Source organism: Lepisma saccharinum, chromosome 15 (genome assembly GCF_977018435.1).
Source record: "Lepisma saccharinum chromosome 15, izLepSacc3.1, whole genome shotgun sequence".
NCBI lineage: Eukaryota > Metazoa > Arthropoda > Insecta > Zygentoma > Lepismatidae > Lepisma > Lepisma saccharinum.
Window position 1 is genome coordinate 61191260 of NC_139243.1, and position 18178 is coordinate 61209437.

The 18178-nt window shown below is 37.1% G+C and overlaps 1 protein-coding gene across 1 annotated transcript in view; it reads right to left on the reverse strand.

The window, feature by feature from the left end:
- The window catches only part of LOC145999280 (uncharacterized), a 66119-nt gene extending 48727 nt beyond the window's left edge, over positions 1-17392 (reverse strand). Inside the window, exons 1-2 of the mRNA XM_083136218.1 lie at positions 17234-17392; positions 8660-9333 (exon numbers count right to left, since the gene is read on the reverse strand). Coding sequence (XP_082992344.1) covers positions 8660-9333; positions 17234-17314 — 755 coding nt within the window. The 5' untranslated portion in view covers positions 17315-17392. The remainder of the gene's footprint in view (positions 1-8659; positions 9334-17233) is intronic.
- Positions 17393-18178: the final 786 nt, after the last annotated feature.

An 18178-nucleotide genomic window follows, 5' to 3' on the forward strand; every position in this document is an offset into this window, starting at 1 on the left:
TTTATGATGAAAGGATGATACCAAATGCTTCTCAGTAATTATAACTAAGCCAGGCTTGGCAAAATTTGTTGAGGTTAAACAAGAATGCCAGCAAGGAGAGGGGAGGAAGGGGGGTTGAGTTTTGATGCACAATCCATGCAGGTCACTCATAAAAATAATATCACTGAGGCAATTATTGAAAAAAAAAAAGTTTTAAACATTTCCCGGGCATGTCCTACATTGAAGCCTTACGTTCTGCATCTGGGAGGAATTTGAAAAATATTGTAAATGTCATACTAACTAACTCTCTCGCCTTCTTAAACCTGAAGGCTCATGGCTGCAGCAACACAGGCCTTCCATCTGTCCCTATCTTTAGCAAGATCTATATACTCTTTTCCATCCCTACTGATTTCCTTTAGGTCCATCTTAACGTTGACCCTCCATCTTCTTCGTCTTGGCCTTCCTACAGGTCTCTTACCATCAGGTTTTGAGCATCACACAATATTATTTAGGGAAATAGGTGTTTGAGTTAAACAAAGAAAAATCATGCAAGTTGCAAGTCTATGGACTGCACCAAAGAGCGCATATAACAAGAGGCCTCAATTGAGTTAGAGAAGCATCGTATGTAAATGCCTGGTAGTTTGGCCATGTAAATTTATTTATTTCAAACTAAGAAACACGTAAATTTGTGCATTCGTGTGTAATACTAATCTCAATTACATGTTAGTGTTTGTGTTTCATCAGCGCGAAGTACGAGACTTTGCAAACTCAGCTAATTTGTAATGTTGATTATGTGGATGGTATATATTTTAACCTGCAAAAAATTGTTAATTGTGTAAGAATTTCAAACTCAAATCTACCTAATGATCTTCAAGAAATCTTAACTTGCAATAATCATCTGTCTCTCAGATTCCTCTACAAAGGAACAAAGCAAACAGATCGAGAGAATTCTGTTTTATTTTTCACACAACATTATTTTCCTTCCTCGATAAAAATGAAAACTCAATTGTGAAAATCTCGCCTCAGGGCATTTATCAATATCTATAAATTCAATAAGATTTGGATTAATAAAAGTTGCAATTTTTCACGTCTATAGAGAAAAATTCAAGCAGAATTCACGCATAATTCCCGGAGCAAATAATTCATGCAGAATTCCTGGAATTCAAGGAATTCCCAGTGAGTATCCAGCCAGAACTAATATTACCCAAACCCTCCTTGAGTTGAAAACAACGCTTACTTCGTGGCAGTTGGTAGTGCTTTATTGTTAACATATTATAATTGGGAATGCAAGGTCAAGAGAAAGATGAAAAGACAAGACAAACAGCTTTTTATTCAAGAAAATAATGAATGGGTAAATATCCAAACAAGCTATCATGAATTTTTAGTAAATGTTTCACATGAGAAATACGGCAATAATTTTTACTTATTTCTGGCTCCGTTATGCTTTGGGACCTCCTGCCTGTATGTCATGCCCAGTGGCGGCAATTGTGTTCCAAAACGGGGAGGGGGGGGGGAGCATAGTGCGGGACCAAAACTGGCAAAAAAGGGGTGCCCCCTAATCAACATCACTAGTTACTCCTGTATTGACATATTTATTCAAATTATAATGTTTAACTAGAATTTTAAGCCAGATAAAAACAAAATGTTTTAATATTATTGCACTCAGTTTTATTTCGTTTTCCATCTTTTTTCTCACTTCCATTTATTAAATTTTTCACATAAGCTTCATGGGATGCGAGGCCCCTTCAGGCATGAGGGCCTGGGCGGTCACCCACTTCGCCCACCCCTTGCTACACCACTGGCTGTGAATGGCTCTAAAGTCAGTTGCAAAAAATCCGGATTTTTTGAATGTATGGTTTTCTTTTCTTCCCCTTACAGTATTTCACTTCCAGCTTTAGTTGTGAGTTTAGAGGTGCGTAATGACAAATTTTGCAAAAGAAGTCTAAAGAAAACCAACAAACAGCCATGGAAAAAACAGTTTCCCCCCCCCCATTTCCCAAAAAGCCTTCTTTCCAGATAATTTTCAACTCTACCTACAGGAACGATATTCCTGTGACAAAATTTTCTGAAATGAGGCTACAGGAAGGAGACCATACTGCAACACATCATTTACACATTAAAATCCGTAGCGGTGATTGGGTGCCAAAACTGAGGGGGGGGGGGGGAGGGGGAAGCAAAAGGAGTTTAATTTTTCCTTGTAAACAAGGCTTAGCATTAAGAGGTCATAATGCAGATCAAAAAGTGGATGGGAGGGGGGGGGGCAACTGCCCCTCCCTACTGATCAGTAGTTCTGAAGTATTCCACCTCTGCATTTTCTTCAATTTGAACACTGCATTTCAATGAAAAACCACAAATCCTGTATTTTGCACCAAAATTGGGAATCCTGAGTGGATCGAATGCAACCCTTGCTACACTACTGGACCAGTAACACATGACTGCATTTAACCTTTAGGTGCCCAAGCGTCTCGATCGAGATACCCAAAAGTAACCCTCAATTGCCCAAGTGTCTCGATCGAGACGCTGTGTCAAGGTCGTTTTGAGAGTTAGCCCCCTCCCCCCGCCACATATACGCCGAATTTGCAAAAATTTCATATAGTCTGAATCTCTGGTTCATTCCGCGTACAACGGTATATCACTCATCTCTCTAGGGCAATTAGCTTCCGAACTACACTCATTTAATTGAAACTCTGCATTTTGCTCAAAATCGGCTTGGGCAACCGAGGCTTACTATTGAAAAAGGGCTTGGGCGTCAAAAGGTTAACACACCATATTTTCAAAACTGTTAATGATACTTCTAGATCTGTTTCTATTTCATTAATATACTATTGATTTTATGACATGCTCGAATAATGAAATACATTGTAAAAATGATTTTTCTGAAAGGTTTGTGTTATAGAAGTCAGGCTCTGGCATCGGCTTTGTGAATGCAAATAGTTTGAAATTTGCAGGTAATCATGACAAAATACCACTTTTGAACATGTCACCATCATATTTAAAAAGTACATGCCTGGAATGCCCAGTTCTCAAAAGTTTCATTGGAAAAGCACGTGTGCATTCTTAGAGCATTTTCTGTACTACTAGTCCTTAAACTTGTATGCAAGAGCTAGTTTGAGTTTTATGTTTTAAATCCACTTAATGCACATTTCGGCTAATTGAGATTGGACCTTCATAGCCCAGGTACTGTGGTGTTTGCTTATAACTCATATAATTTTAAAAAGCTCCACCACATTCTCCTCGTTATTCTAACAAGGAGTTTTGCGTCAGTGTCCCTGACGCCCGGCTCTGGACGTCGAGTAGAGTAAATCTGGCAACGCTGTTTCCCCTAGCGGGAGAACCGTGTAACTCAAAGGGGAAAGCTTCGACAATGGGCGAGGTTTTCTCCCGAGAGAACAGTCGTTCCAGCAGAGGCATTGGTATAGTAAGGAGCTTCCTTCTCCTTCCTTGATCACGGGCGAGGGTGATCGGATCCGCATCGACACACAAATTTGACTGTGGCATTTGACAATGTCTGGACATGGAATAACTGGGTATAATAATTTAATTTATTTTGGTTTATGTTCAAGTTAATTGACCGGTCATTTTTTGTTCAGTAATGATTTTCAGGAATACTCTTTTTTGAATTATCCATTTAGTGTTTTGAAACTTAGTGCATTTATTCCATGCCAAAAGTAGTGCAGTTAAAAATTCGACACCTTGATTGTTGAGAATTTCGTCGATATAGGATTCCGATCACCTAAACCATAAACATGCCTTGGTATTTATTTATTGGGTGTTCATTGTTATAATTTTTTTAACGACATGTAAGATAAAGGGAATTATTTATTTTTCCACGTGGGTTTTAATATATTGTACAGACAATTATATATATATGGAGAGATCTTTGTCAATTGTTGGGGAGAAGTTTCTAATTGTACGGGCGATGGTTTGTTATAATAAATGATCACTAAAATGAAGTTTGACGTATCCAATTGTTATTATATTTACGTTCTTTAGCATTTCATCTTGTTTGGATATATATATGTTGAGAGCGTTTCCGTTTTCGTGGATAGACGACCACGAACACGGAAAGCAGTATTAAGTCTCGCATATTAAATAAACGGGGAAGTATATGGTATGGTGGGAAATGGGTGCTCGAGATCCACGTTAATTTAGGAGTCAGCATAAGGGGCCAATTATATCTGTGGTCATCTTTTTGGAATGAATGATGATTTTACCACAGTGGCAATAAATGGTGGAATAGAGTAAAAAGAGAAAAGGGTTGCAGGTTTTTATGAATATTCTTACAGATCTAGTTTTTGACAACCAACCCCCTTTTTTTGGGCTCTAATGTTTGGCCAATGCTGATGTGAAGTGGTCGTGGACTTACTGGTATAACAAAACCTATTTAATATTTTTGTTTAGCTTCCAAAATTTATACCAATATATTCAAAGGACGCGACCACGTCACAGTACCAAATTGAAAAGCTTGATTTGAGGTATGAATAAAATGTTTTGACTGATTTTGAAAGCTTATGTTATGTACATCTCAGATCCGATTGATGCCACACTGTCAACCTTGAGCGATTTGAGTAATTCAAGATGGCGTCCAATATCTCAGTAACCAATGGTCGTAAACAGAAAATCTTTTTGTAGTTTTGATCCTCATTAGATGCACTAAAAAAAAAGATTGTGTGTAGTTTCTCACTAATGTTAGTACTTCTACCATAATTTAAAAACTAATCCTTAAAATATGTAATTTTTCTAGCACCTTTTGAAGTTTTTGCCTTGTAACTTTTGAACAAATTAAATGACAGGAAATTGTTTTGAATAAATGTGTTAGCCCAATTCATAACATTTACAACAATACAAGACTTAATGCATTTGAATGAAAAATGTGCTATAAAATATGTCCCAAAATGGAGGATAGTGCCAAAAATGTGCTTCACTGTTATATTCAAGTACACCTGTGATAAAGATGCACTTTTTTGGCACTATCCTCCATTTTTGGACATATTTTATAGTGTATTTTTCAATCAAATGCATTAAGTCTTATATTGTTTTAAAGGTTATGAATTGGGCTACCACTTTTATTCAAAAAAAAATTTCCTGTCATTTAATTTATTCAAAAGTCACAAGGCAAAAACTTCAAAAAGGTGCGAGAAAAATTATATATTTTAAGGATTATTTTTTAAATTACAGTAAAACTACTGACATTAGCGAAAACTACACAGAATCTTTTTTGTAGTCCATCTAATGAGGATCAAGAATAAAAAAAATTCTCTTTACAACCATTGGTTACTGAGATATAGATCATTAACTGTATAGTCTGCCATTTTGGACACAATCTTGAATTACTCAAATTGCTCAAGGTGGACAGACTGGCATCAATCGGATCTGAAATGTACGTAACAAAAGCTTTCAAAAACAGCCAAAACATTTTATTTATACCTCAAAACAAGGTTATGCCACTTTTTGGCATTTGGCACCCAGACTAACAGTTTGGAGTGGAATCCAGAATGCTGTGCGCCTCCACAAGGTATTGAACCCAGGACCCCTTCATTACAAGGTGACATGTAACCACTGGGGAGGTCCTTGCATGCAAGTGTGTTCCAAGAATATGTACAACTGTACAAATTTATTCACTTAATCATAGCGTACATGATTAGATCAAATACTTAATTGGCACATTTAATGGCCAAAATGTACTTTTTTTAAAAAAAGGAAGTCATAGAGATTAAAATGAATATCAGTTTGGAATTTTGAAACAAGCTACATCATCTGGCATGTAGCGATAGCAATGCCAGATGAATTGAATTTTACACCGAGAAGTGAAATTTAGGTGAGAAATTATAATTTATGATTTTCCTTGTAAATATATGGTCCCTCACCATGGTTGTGCAGTCTAAGGTACCATGCTTTGCGCTCAGGCTACGAGATGTGCACAGGTTTTAGTCTCCTAGGGAAAACGCAACAAGAGATTTCGGCCTATGTGTGGGACCGGTGGCCATGCACCATTGTGAGGAAATTGGGGAGTTACAAATGAGTAGCGTAAACTGAACCTACAGCTAAGACTGGGGGTTTGTCGTGCTGACCACAGGACACCCTGTAACTGGTTGGATGATCTTCCACCTTGGGAGAAGGTACTGAGTAGGATCAGGTGGAAGTGAGGTCAACAGTTGGTGGTAGACCTGGACCTTCAATGGGCTGTTGCACCATGTTTTATATAAATATATGGTCAATATTAGGCACATGACGTTTGTGTATGTTGACAAAACTTCGGCTAAGTAGTGTTGTCTATAAGCTCTAATACTAAGTCTTGATTCCCCAATTGGTCAAAGAAACATTTTTCCTCCCTGCCGACTTGGTGTATTGTAAATTATTTCACTGTCATCTCAATACTGTGGCCTTATGCATTGTTTGTGTTCACTATCACTGTAATTACACATTCATTGCTTGTAACAGTTACTCAATTTACAATTTTGAGTCTGGACAGTATGTTTCTTTATTGTGTTACTGCTAAAATTCAGTGGTTACAAGAATCAGTGCTATAAGAACATGGCAATAAAATGTACTGGAAGATTAAATATTAATATTATTAAAAATAGCCACTGAAGTGTGAAAACAAAAATTGTGGATGATATTGGTCAGTGTGCTCGGTCATTCATGCAGTACTTCCCTTGTTCAACACACACACACACACACATATGTAAATGACTGGATCCATACTTGCTTCAGTAATTTTTGGATGGGAGGGGGAAATACTGGTCAAAATTGTGAAGTCAAGTTATATGCTTGTCTGGTTGCAGAAGTTATTACTAAAAACAAGTTTCATATTTCATTTGCACAAATGCAAAATTTCAGTTTGTATAAATAAATCAAAATGAAGTGCACAAATTGTGAGTTCTATAGTTAAAGGTGGTTTGAATTATCGGATGAGATTTTGGTTATAACCATCACATGAAGAGAGAAGAAAACAGGTTAGTTTCATGAGGTAAAATTATAATCTAGACAGTACAGTGGGATCCATGAGTATTACCGAGCAAATTGTCCCTGACGTATTTTCACTAATATTTCTCTTTCAGCCTGTGTGATTTTAAGCGATGGATTTTTATGTATGCTGGTGCAGAAGTTGTCAGCAGCTTGTTTTGAGTTTTCATTTCATTCTTGAAGCTCTTATTGGGTCAAATAGAGTGCACGAACATGGTGATGAACAATTTGCACAGTAATACTCATGAATCCTACTGTACATATAGGCATAATGTCCACAAAATGAAACTTGCTAGAATGCACAAGACTACACCAGCAACGCCCTTTCTGCATTCAAAACTAAGCATGTAATGTCACAATGTGGTATCTCATCTCGAGTGTGCACAGTTTTGCTTAAAACATTGATAACAACATTTATGTTGTTTGGCATGGTGTTAAGCATGCTGCGTCAAACTTAATTTTTTAACAAATTTAAATAGTATAAGGGGAAATGCCACATCTTATCTTGCAAGTGTATAATTCCACTGTCAGGCAACCAAAATATGGTAACGGTTCCAACTGTTTTATGATTTTTTTTTAAATTCTCCCAGCAGAAAGACTAATTATCATAGAATTTTGGAAATCATTGTCACACGAAATTTGAAACTTTCTTAAAGAAGCACGCTTTGATTCTAAAAAAAAAGTTATTTATGCTGATTGATTGAATTGTTGTTTTAAATCCACTTTATGCACAGTAAGCTAATCGGGACTGAACCTACAGTTTAAAGTGGGATCTGAACCACTATGTGCCTCCACCGGGTATTGAACCCAGGACACCTTGATTACAAGTCGATGATTTTACCACTATGCCATAGGGGAGGTGCTTTATTGATTGATTGATTTAGTTTATTTTACTTTGCGTTTTGTGCCTCTTGGCTAATTTGCGAAGATGGGGATGAGTGATGAAATTGATGAATGGACATTCACAAACAACCAAGGCCGACCGGGATTCGAACCCAGGACCCTCGGCGTCGCAGCACAATGTGCTAACCACTCGGCCACAGGGTCGGGCAGTAGACTAGTGGGAATGAATGTAGAAGCAAATCAGAACCTTAGTAGAATGCATTTGGGGACTTTATTTTAATGCTAAAACTTTCCAGTACGTGTTAACAAACATAAATCGAAAACGAACCATGTAAATATTGCATTCGTAGCATGATGAAATCACAATAAAAGAAAAGGATCTTGGGGCCCAAAATAGGCACATGCTGTGTAACCTCAAGGGGATGGGGAAAGGCAGGGGACATTACTCCCGTTTGGCCCTTTATTCCTAAAAAGAAAATAAAGGCAGGAAAGGATGACAAAATGAGGGCTGACTATCAAAAAAGTATATCCAAAAATTCTGGATACACCACTCTACACATGGATTGATCCCATAAAAAAAAGGCATCAAATGGCAGGAAATTTCAGAGGACTATAAATTCCAAAAGCAAAAATAAATCCTATGGGTTATTATATATGTCTAAGGATATAATGTAACAAATTTTATCCCAATCTGACATGGTGGGGTGGACACCTCTGGAGAATCTTGTATTGAATGACCAGTAACCTTGCAGCACTGGTGGCACAATAGAGAAATTACATGAATCATAATCTACAACCAAAAGGTCCAATTATGAACCTTAGTACTGCCATGCTCATTTTCAATCCTTGTACTAAAATTTTCTTCGCCTACCTTTCTGCCATTTCGCCTTCCACCTCATCAGGATTCTCTACAGAATACTTCATGTCTTGATCTTCACTTAAAATTAATTCACCATTGTCATTGTCCTCACATGGCATTTTTTTAACAAGTTGTCCATGATAACATGGATAAAATCCTTCACTTTTATGTACATTTTGCCCACTAGGAACTTCCCGATTTCTGCCTTCCAATTGAATCCAACTATCACCACTTACACTTTCCACTTTACAATCTGAAGTTTCTTTCATGTACTTACTTGATAGTTTGATGTCAACAGAAGCATCCTGTATGCACTGATTAGATGGTTTGATGTCAACAGAAGCATCCTGTATGCTCTGCTTAGATTCATTGATATCGACAGAAGCATCCTGTATGCACTGCTTAGATTGTTTCATATCGACAGAAGCATCCTGTATGCACTGATCAGATGGTTTGATGTCAACAGACAAATCAACATCAGGAGGCTCCTTGAATGAATCAGTTGCAGTCTTGACACATGACTCATCCGGAAGCCACACATTCTTCAGAGATGTTTGTTCACAAACTAATGGATCGGCACTTTCTGATTCAGACTTTATGAGCACTTCCACAGGAGAGAAACCTGTGTCAGACACTTGAAGAGCCAAATTTTCTTCACAATCATCAGACCAGGATGAAGAAGCCTTCTGAAAGACAATCACAAGCAGTGTGGATTAAAAATTATGATCTTTAATTTAAATGTCTTTTTTACTTCTTATAAAAAAAATAATCAGATTCTTTTATTTATGAGGCTCAGTCAATAAATAATGAGGCAGAGGATATTTCACAGTACTTACGTAACGTTCCTCAGAAGTATTGTCTGCCACTGTTAGGCATTTATCCCATTGTGACACCAGTCACAAAATGGCATGGTCATAGAACTCCTTTGGCTGCTGTTGGAAACAGCTGGACAAGTACTCCTTGATGTCATCGTCCGATTGAATCTGTTGTCTCCGCAGTGCTTTTTTGAGCTCACCGAAGATGTGGAAGTCACACGGGGACAGATCTGGACTATAGAGAGAGGACTTCCCACTTGAATGTTTTCAGACATTCCTTTGTTGTGTTGGCTGTTTGTGGTTTAGCATTGCCTTGCAATAGGCAGGGTTGGCATTTTGCCTAGATTTCTTAAAAAAAAAACTCAACCCAAGTGGGTTTTTCTTTTTTTTTCAGATAAAACCTGATAAAACCTGGGTTTTATTGGGTTTTTTAAGGTTATATTTAAAAATATATATCTTAAGAATGAAATACATTATTCCCCTAGAAGTAATGTCTCATAACATTTAATTTGTATTGCTTTATAACCTGTCCCAACTCTCTCTGGAGCAAGAGAACAAAAACAAGTCTCTGCACAAGTAGTAAAGTGAGATGGATCCATCAATGAACACTGGAGAGAGAAATGGATTGCCTGGAGAGGAGTAAGCAACTGCAGTTACCAACCTTCACAGCAGCATGTACTGCTTTGCTCAGACCACTCTATTTCCTTCCCTTTTCTGATGCTATGCGCACCTTTGCTCCAGAGACAATTGTCACAAGGAATAGTTATTTAATATTTCTGTTCTAAAATATTTGTCCAACAACTTGATTCAACTCTTCCTGGATGGTGTAATAGTTAATCCTGTTTCTTTGTGATCAGTTTTCAGGGTTCATTCCTTAAGGAGGCACATACTTTGGTGTATCCAAGAATCAAATTAATGGGTGGGAATACAAAATGTGGCATTACCAGTGCTTTTTTTTCTCCTTCTGGTAGTCAACAATGGTACTACATACTGCCACCTTATTATAGGTGAGGACTAATAACATTTTATTCTAACAAGAAAAATGCCTACAATGCCAGAGGTCCTGGGTTCGAATCCCAGCTTGGGCATAGATGTTTGTGAGTGTCCATTCATCAATTTCATCACATCATCACTCATCCCCATCTTCGCAAAATAGCCAAAAGTGGCACAAAAAGATAAGTAAAATAAAGTAAATCAATCAATCAAATCCATTCTGAACTTCAGTTTATGAAACAAATTATTTTGTGAATGCAGTGTTGTATATATATTGGAATGAATTATGCTACAAACACATTTTTTTCTATTTCATATGCCATAGACCATTAAATAATCCAAAAATACTATGTAATACAATGTTTTAAATCTGCTTCAAAACAGTTTGTTCACAGTTTATCACAGTTGTGTTTTCCCATTATTTTTCTGGACTTTTCAAGCATAAATACCTCCTCCATGTATTAACCATGCCAAGTTATAAGTTAGTCGTTTCTAATTGTCTGGCTGATTTCATCCAAATGGAATACCTTGTACATTTCCAAAATATCTGGCTAGCATTAATGCTGAATAAGAAACGGAACGAGTAATTACTCCTGCTTGATCGAGAAAACTTGCAAATGCAATCATACCAAAATGCAAACACCTTCCACAAGTTGGGTTTATTCCAACTACTCCACAATAAGCTTTCAAATGCTATGAGAATGGGAATTCTCATGGTCAAAACATTGGTGACCTCCAATTTGGTCACAACAAACCCAAAACATGCACTATATTTCAAACATTTATTGTCAAATTATAGCTTAACCCATCCGCTTACCTAGTCGTCGAATTGACGGCCTGAGCTGGCACACGCCTGCCTTACCTAGCCATCGTTTCGACGGGTTGTGATGTTTGTGCTTGTAACTCAGATTTTCCCTAACAGATGGCACCAGTATGCAGTCCGATTGTGCCTTAAGCTTTGGTAAATGTCCTCCTAAATTTTTCATACTGCTGCATGTGGTTGAGGCGAATTATTTTTTCATATAAACAAACAGTGTTTTGTCTTCATTGCAATCATGGCTAATAAGAGACTGGTTCCTGATGTGGCAATAGAAAACTTGCTTTTCGACAGTGATGAAGAGGAAAACGTGGATTTATTTAGTGATGATGATGAGAGTGAATCACAGTCTTCCAGTTTCAGTGAAAGTGGAGAGGGTGACAGTGATGGGGAGTGTGGTGAAAGTGGTGAAAGTGAGGGCGGTGTGACACCTGTTGCCAAGAAACAGAAAGAAGATGAATGGAAATGGTCAGAAACCTGTACACCCAAAGATGCACCTAAGAAAATCCCATTTACAGGTATGCCTGGTGTAAATAGTTTTTTTTTTATCCTTAGGGGCTTCTCCTTCTGCATGTGAGGTGCTAAAAATTTCCTCAAAGACGATTTTTGGGAAAGTGTTTGCTCTGAGACAAACTCTTATGCCAACAACAATATACATTTTGATGAAAATGGTGAGGCTCAATCAAATATGGTACTGATGCAAAATGGTTTGCAACAACTCCCGATGAGATAAAGGCATTTTTTTGTTTGTGTATTCTTCAGTCGCAGGTAAAGAAAGAAAGTTTACAAAGCTACTGGAGCACCAGAAAGATTACTGAAACACCATTTTTTGCAAGTGTAATGCCTTATAAAAGGTATTTGCTGATTATGCGCTTTTTACATTTTGTAAATAATGATGATATTCGCCCTGGAGATAAATTAGGAAAGATTACGAAACCCATGGAGTACCTAAATAATAAATTTCATCAAATGTACACTCCAGAACAAGACATTGCTATCGATGAGAGTCTGGTCAAATGCAGAGGTAGGCTTTCATTTGTACAATAGAATCCCAGCAAGAGAGCTAGATTTGGCATAAAATATTATAAATTATGCTAGTCTTCCAGTGGTTACTGCTGCGAGTTTCAAATATATACAGGTAAAAAAGTTTCCCAAGAGAAATTACCTGAGCATGAAATAATTGTACTTCAATTGATGGAACCCTTGCTTCACAAAGGTTACACATTGTATGTGGACAACTGGTACAACTCCCCAACACTTTGTGAAAAATTGTTAGCTGCAGATACAAACGTTTTGGGTACAGTTCGTCTCAACAGGAAAAAGATTCCTAAAGAATTAAAAACTCTGCAACTAAAGAAAGGTGAAGCAACTGCAATGTACAGCCACAAGATGATTGTCATAAAGTGGATGGACCGTAGAGCAGTATCAATGTTATCTACAATGCATGATGATATGACTAACACACGCGAAGTAGACAGAAAGACAAATCAGCCTATACAAAAGCCAAAAGCTGTTATTGAGTACAAGGGTATGGGTGGGGTGGACAAGATGGACCAGCAACTAGCCTCATTCCCAATTATGCGCCGTTACCTAAAGGCCTATAGAAGATATTTTTCTACATGCTGGACTTGACACTGTATAATTCTTATGTCATGTACAGAAAGATTACACATGTTAAAACTCTGAAGTATAATGAGTTCAGGCTGTTAGTGGTGGAACAGATGTTTCAGGAACTTGAACTACCTGAATACGAACGGAGAGGACGCCCGTCAAATGATATCCCCCTAAGACTTCAGAGTGCCAACTGGGCTCATTTTCCTCAGCACATCCCTCCAAATCCTGTTAAACAAACCCCATCAAGGCAGTGTAAAGTTTGTTCAGCCCACAACAAGAAGTCCACCAGTAGATGGGAATGTGAGAAGTGCAAGGTTGCACTACATATGCCTGAATGCTTCAAGGAATATCACACCAAACACCACTATTAGGTAAGTTTTTCAACTTGTAATTCCATTATACTTCTTTGTCCATTTACTATACTCTATGTTTTACACTACTAGAAAATTTCATGTGGATATGGTAAATAGATTAGGAGAAATTAACATTTAAATTCAGCACTGCAGAATCAGCGAGCGGAGAGGAAAATTAAATGGTATTTTACAGATTCTGAAGCTACATTTAAATGGTAAGCGGATGGGTTAAGAAAAGCCCTAAAATTCTTACGACCCTTTTCTTAATCTCCAAAAATGTAGTTTAGGCTGAGATTTGAAAGTGTCATCAGAATTTGGAATCTACCTCAGCATAAGAAAAATCCATTTTTTTCTACACTCTTGAAATGCTTTGAATAAATGCAAATACAAAACAGACCCATTCCCTAGGTATATCTAGTTGTAATTAATTTCAACTAAAAACCTCTAAATTTGCTGCAGTTATTGTGGTCTCAAAATTGGTGACTTACCCCCACTTTCCTAAACCACACACACTAGATTACACAGTTTTTACTAAAAACTTAAAACTCTAGTGATGCCGTAACATTGCTGCTAAATGTACGAAAATATAACCTAGTCAAATATGAGCATAATTTAAAGTTCTCACAAGAAATGTTAAACCAGTCTCTCGTCTATTATCTTTAAACATGGTGACCATTTTTTCTCAAAGACAATGTGAGACAAATCCTTTAAGTTATATTGCAACTCAAAAGCTTTGCATTTATGGCGGTTATAAAAAATAGAACGTGTGATATCTTACCTTTTACCACCACTCCTCTCATAAGCTAAGAAATATAATTTTAAAAGTTTTACTGCAAAATTGCAGACCAATGAAATCTCCAAAATTACTCAGTTTAATTCCTTATACTCTGAAAATGTATTCTAGACGGGTTTGAAAAAAAAAGATTAAAAAAATTGTAGAGCATAGCATAGAGCCTGCAACATGCAGAAAATAAGTTTTTCATCCGCAATCTAGAAACAAATTGATCAATTTAGTTTACAAGTTTTCTAGTTGCAGAAATAACTTTACAGAATTATTCTAAATTTACAGCAGTTATCATGGTCATTAAATAGATGACTTATCCCTTTCTGCCCATCCACCCTAACTCATGCTCCTCCTAAATCATGAACCATATTTTGAAAACTTTATTGTTAAATTATGGTGCAAGTACACAATACTCCTTAAGTTTCATGCACAAAGCTAATATTGTGGTAATTATGAAGATGCACGACTTACATGGGTATAGAGCTCCTAACCAGACATAAATAACATTTTACTGCATAGGCAAGCAACCCATTAGGATGAGAAATGACAAAAATCATTTAAGGTGTGTTCCAATTTAATTATGCCACAATTAACGACATTTCAATAAAATGTACTCAATTATCCTTTGAAATGTTTAAAAATGCAAAAATTTATTGTATCAATTGAAACAGTTGAAACTATGATCTGCCACTATCGTTTCCCCTCACATAAGGAAGTAACTGATAACCAAAGTGATCCCACATTTCAAAATTATAAGCTTCGTTCAACTATGCAGCATCAATAAATGCAAAGGTTTTATCTAAAAATTTCTGATACTTTTCTGTTTTGTTTCTTAGATATATAATATTTTTACTTGTGTTAAAGTCCATTTCTAGCATGATTTGAGAATAATAGCCTGAAAAAACTCACTGTGACTTGTACTACATTCATCATTTTTAGTATTTAAAGCTCTGCTAAGCCTTTTCTTTACAAGTTTTCCAAAAAAAATTTACAATCGTAGAACCTCACAAGTATTTAAAGCAATAATTTACAACATTTTCTGAAAAAACTACACATTTTGTCTGTCTTTTTTGGTGGTTTTTTTAGGTGGGTTCTTCTATATAAAAAAAATGCATGGGGAAAATTGGGATGGGCCTACCTGGGCCAATCCTGGCACCCGGGATCCATCGAGCGCACACTTTATGGAACATCAACATGTCCTTGATGATTGTGTGGGCAGTACCATGACTAAGCCCCACTGATGCCGAAATGTCATCCACTGATACATGACAGTCTGTCTTGATTAGCTCATCCACCTGCATAACATGCTGGTCTGTGACACACTTTGGTGCCCACTCAGCGTGTTCTTCACGAAAGTGTTTGTTCCATTCCTGCACTCTTGCCCGGGACATACAGTGCACCCCATATACCCATATATCCTTTCCATTCGTTGATGGAATTCACAACCCCCTACACCTTCCGCTGTCAAGAAGCGCACAACACCCCGCTGCTTCTCTTTGGAAGCATCCATTATGCGTCACAGTCACACACGGAATGACTGGACACGGCCGCTGCTCAGTTAGCAGCCTTTGCGCATACCTTGCCAGACACTTAACACCATCTAGTGAGAAAACATGTGCGAATCAGTTCAAATCAAATCAAAACTGATTCACACATGTTTTCTCACACCTGCACCTCGATTTCAGGCCTGTTGACCCATTTCTAGCTACCATAGTTTTGGTGTAATATCCTGTGCTTCATTATTTATTGACTGAGCCTAAAAAATCACAGGTTGTTAAAAAAAAAAAAAAACACCACACAAACTTCTGCACACTGCATGCCTTAAGACTTTCTAAAACAAAGGGGGTGTGAGGTTTGATACACCCTAGTGGATACAGGGGCAAAGAAAATTGGCTATAACCAGATGTAGCACCCCTTTCGAAAGTCAATTGTGGCATGCACTATAGTATATTGCACCCTGCCATTAAGGCACATTTAGGGGAAGGGGATGTGGGGGATAGAGCTACACACATTCTCGATCTTGGTTCACTATGGAGGTGATGTGATCAGCATCATTCTCCAGCTGCCTTTACCCCCAGGTACCTATATATTTGAGGCTGGGTGAACCTCAAAGGTGCTTTATACATGAACAAGGGTAGAAAAATTCTGACCTCAGATCACCCACCCAGGCACAAAACATGATATATGTTTTCTGTAAAAAGACAGATGGGCAGAGACTTGAATAGACAGGCAGAATACTGGAAATAATACAGAAGACAGTCAGCATGTTCCAATGGAGCAATCTAATATAACAGTGGTAAATAATTCTTTGGTCCATTTTGTCCATGCTGTATCGGAATGCTGCTCCAAGTTAAGAAAAGCATAACAAGCATTACATACACTTACAGTGTAACTTAGAATAAATATTCCTCAGGGGAAAGTTGGGAAAAAAAATAAAAAACAGAAACTTGAAATCGGGGTTCCAGTGCATGTGTGTGATTCGATTTTGTTATGTAAAATATACAATAGCTATGAAATACCTTCTATGACTGGTTATTAAATGATAAAATGCAGTGTTTTGATCTTCTAAACAAAGGTTTCCATCAGGAATGTTGTTACATATTAAAAAAATCCTACATTTGTCCTACAAATTAGCCTTTCAACCTCCTCATGTTACAAAGTTCCTGATCAACACTCATGTCATAAGATTGAAAAGTTAGATGTGGTGATTTTATTACCCACTCTAGGTGCAGCTTTCATTACTAGTATTTTATTATGATCAGTGCATTAACATAGACATTTATCAAGAATGTATGGTAAAATATAATGAACACATGCAACCCTTGCACATTATGTAACTCAATTGAATTTTAAATATATTTTTAAACATGGCAATATCTTGTTCTGTAGATATATTCCATTCCTCATGTATTTTAAAATAGTTTTACAATGAGGTCCATGCCACACACAAAATTGATTTGCTGTGCCAAACAGGAGAGAATAGTGTAATATGAAACACAATTTTATTCACAAGAACCCTGATACTAACATATCCCTTTCATAGTGGTTATTCAAGGAAGTATAAATGATTCCATTATTAGTAACAGCAGGTGTAAAAATAATACTTTTCATTTCTTAGAAATACATCTATTACCACCCCAAGAGCAAATAAGGGTTGACTGTATTTTTTAGTACATCACAACTCCTTCAAGTAAAAAATAGTAACTTTACCTCAAAGCCCATCTCCCTTCTCTGCTTCTCTTCTGCAGATGATGGGTTTTCATTCAGAAGGTTTTCCGATTCAGAAGACATGTTATGGAAGTCCTGCAAGATTGTCTGGCTTGTCTATGCACGGATAGCACACAAATTTTGGCAAACCGTCATCCTCTGAAACCTAGAATGAAGAAAACTGCTGAAGTCATAAGTAGGGTAGGGTTGGGACATGGGTATTTAAACACTGGGTAGCTAAATAAAATTTGGGTAAATACTGGGTATTTATGAAAATTTAAGTCATCTACCAAGAACCGCCATAGCTCAGTTCGTAGAGCATCTGGCTATCACTCAGAAGACCTAGGCTCATCCTGGGGCAGGTGATCTGCACAAGGGAAAATTTTCCCTGTTTCTGCATGGCTCTGAGGTTCACCCAGACTCATATAAATCAGGACAACCCTGGAGGGTAAAGGCAGGATGCTAATCACCATCACAACTATGGCTATGATCAAGAATATGTGGAGCTCTGTACCTCACCCCATGTGCCTTCACAGCATGTGTGCACAACAAACAGGGATACCATTGCCTTTCTTTTTTTTTTAGTTATCTACCTCAAAAGTAGATATTTATTACAAATTAAATGTTCCCTTTATATTTTGTCTTGAGACAAAAATATAAACATTCCTCTTTGCAATTGTTACAGCTGAACATCTGGATTCCCTACCAAACCTGTAAAATTTATTGTAAACTGCATTTTTAAATTATACAAAGCTTTGTATATTTCTATTCCTATTATATTTCGGTCATTCCAGTTATACATTACATATCCTCACTTTCCTAGCTACATTCACATCTCTTACTCAGTAAATGTTTTCTCTATTTCAACCTTACATATTACCACCTCTCACCCTCCCACAAATATAATTAACAATCTAAAGGGTCTGTGTGATTAAAGGCCGACACACA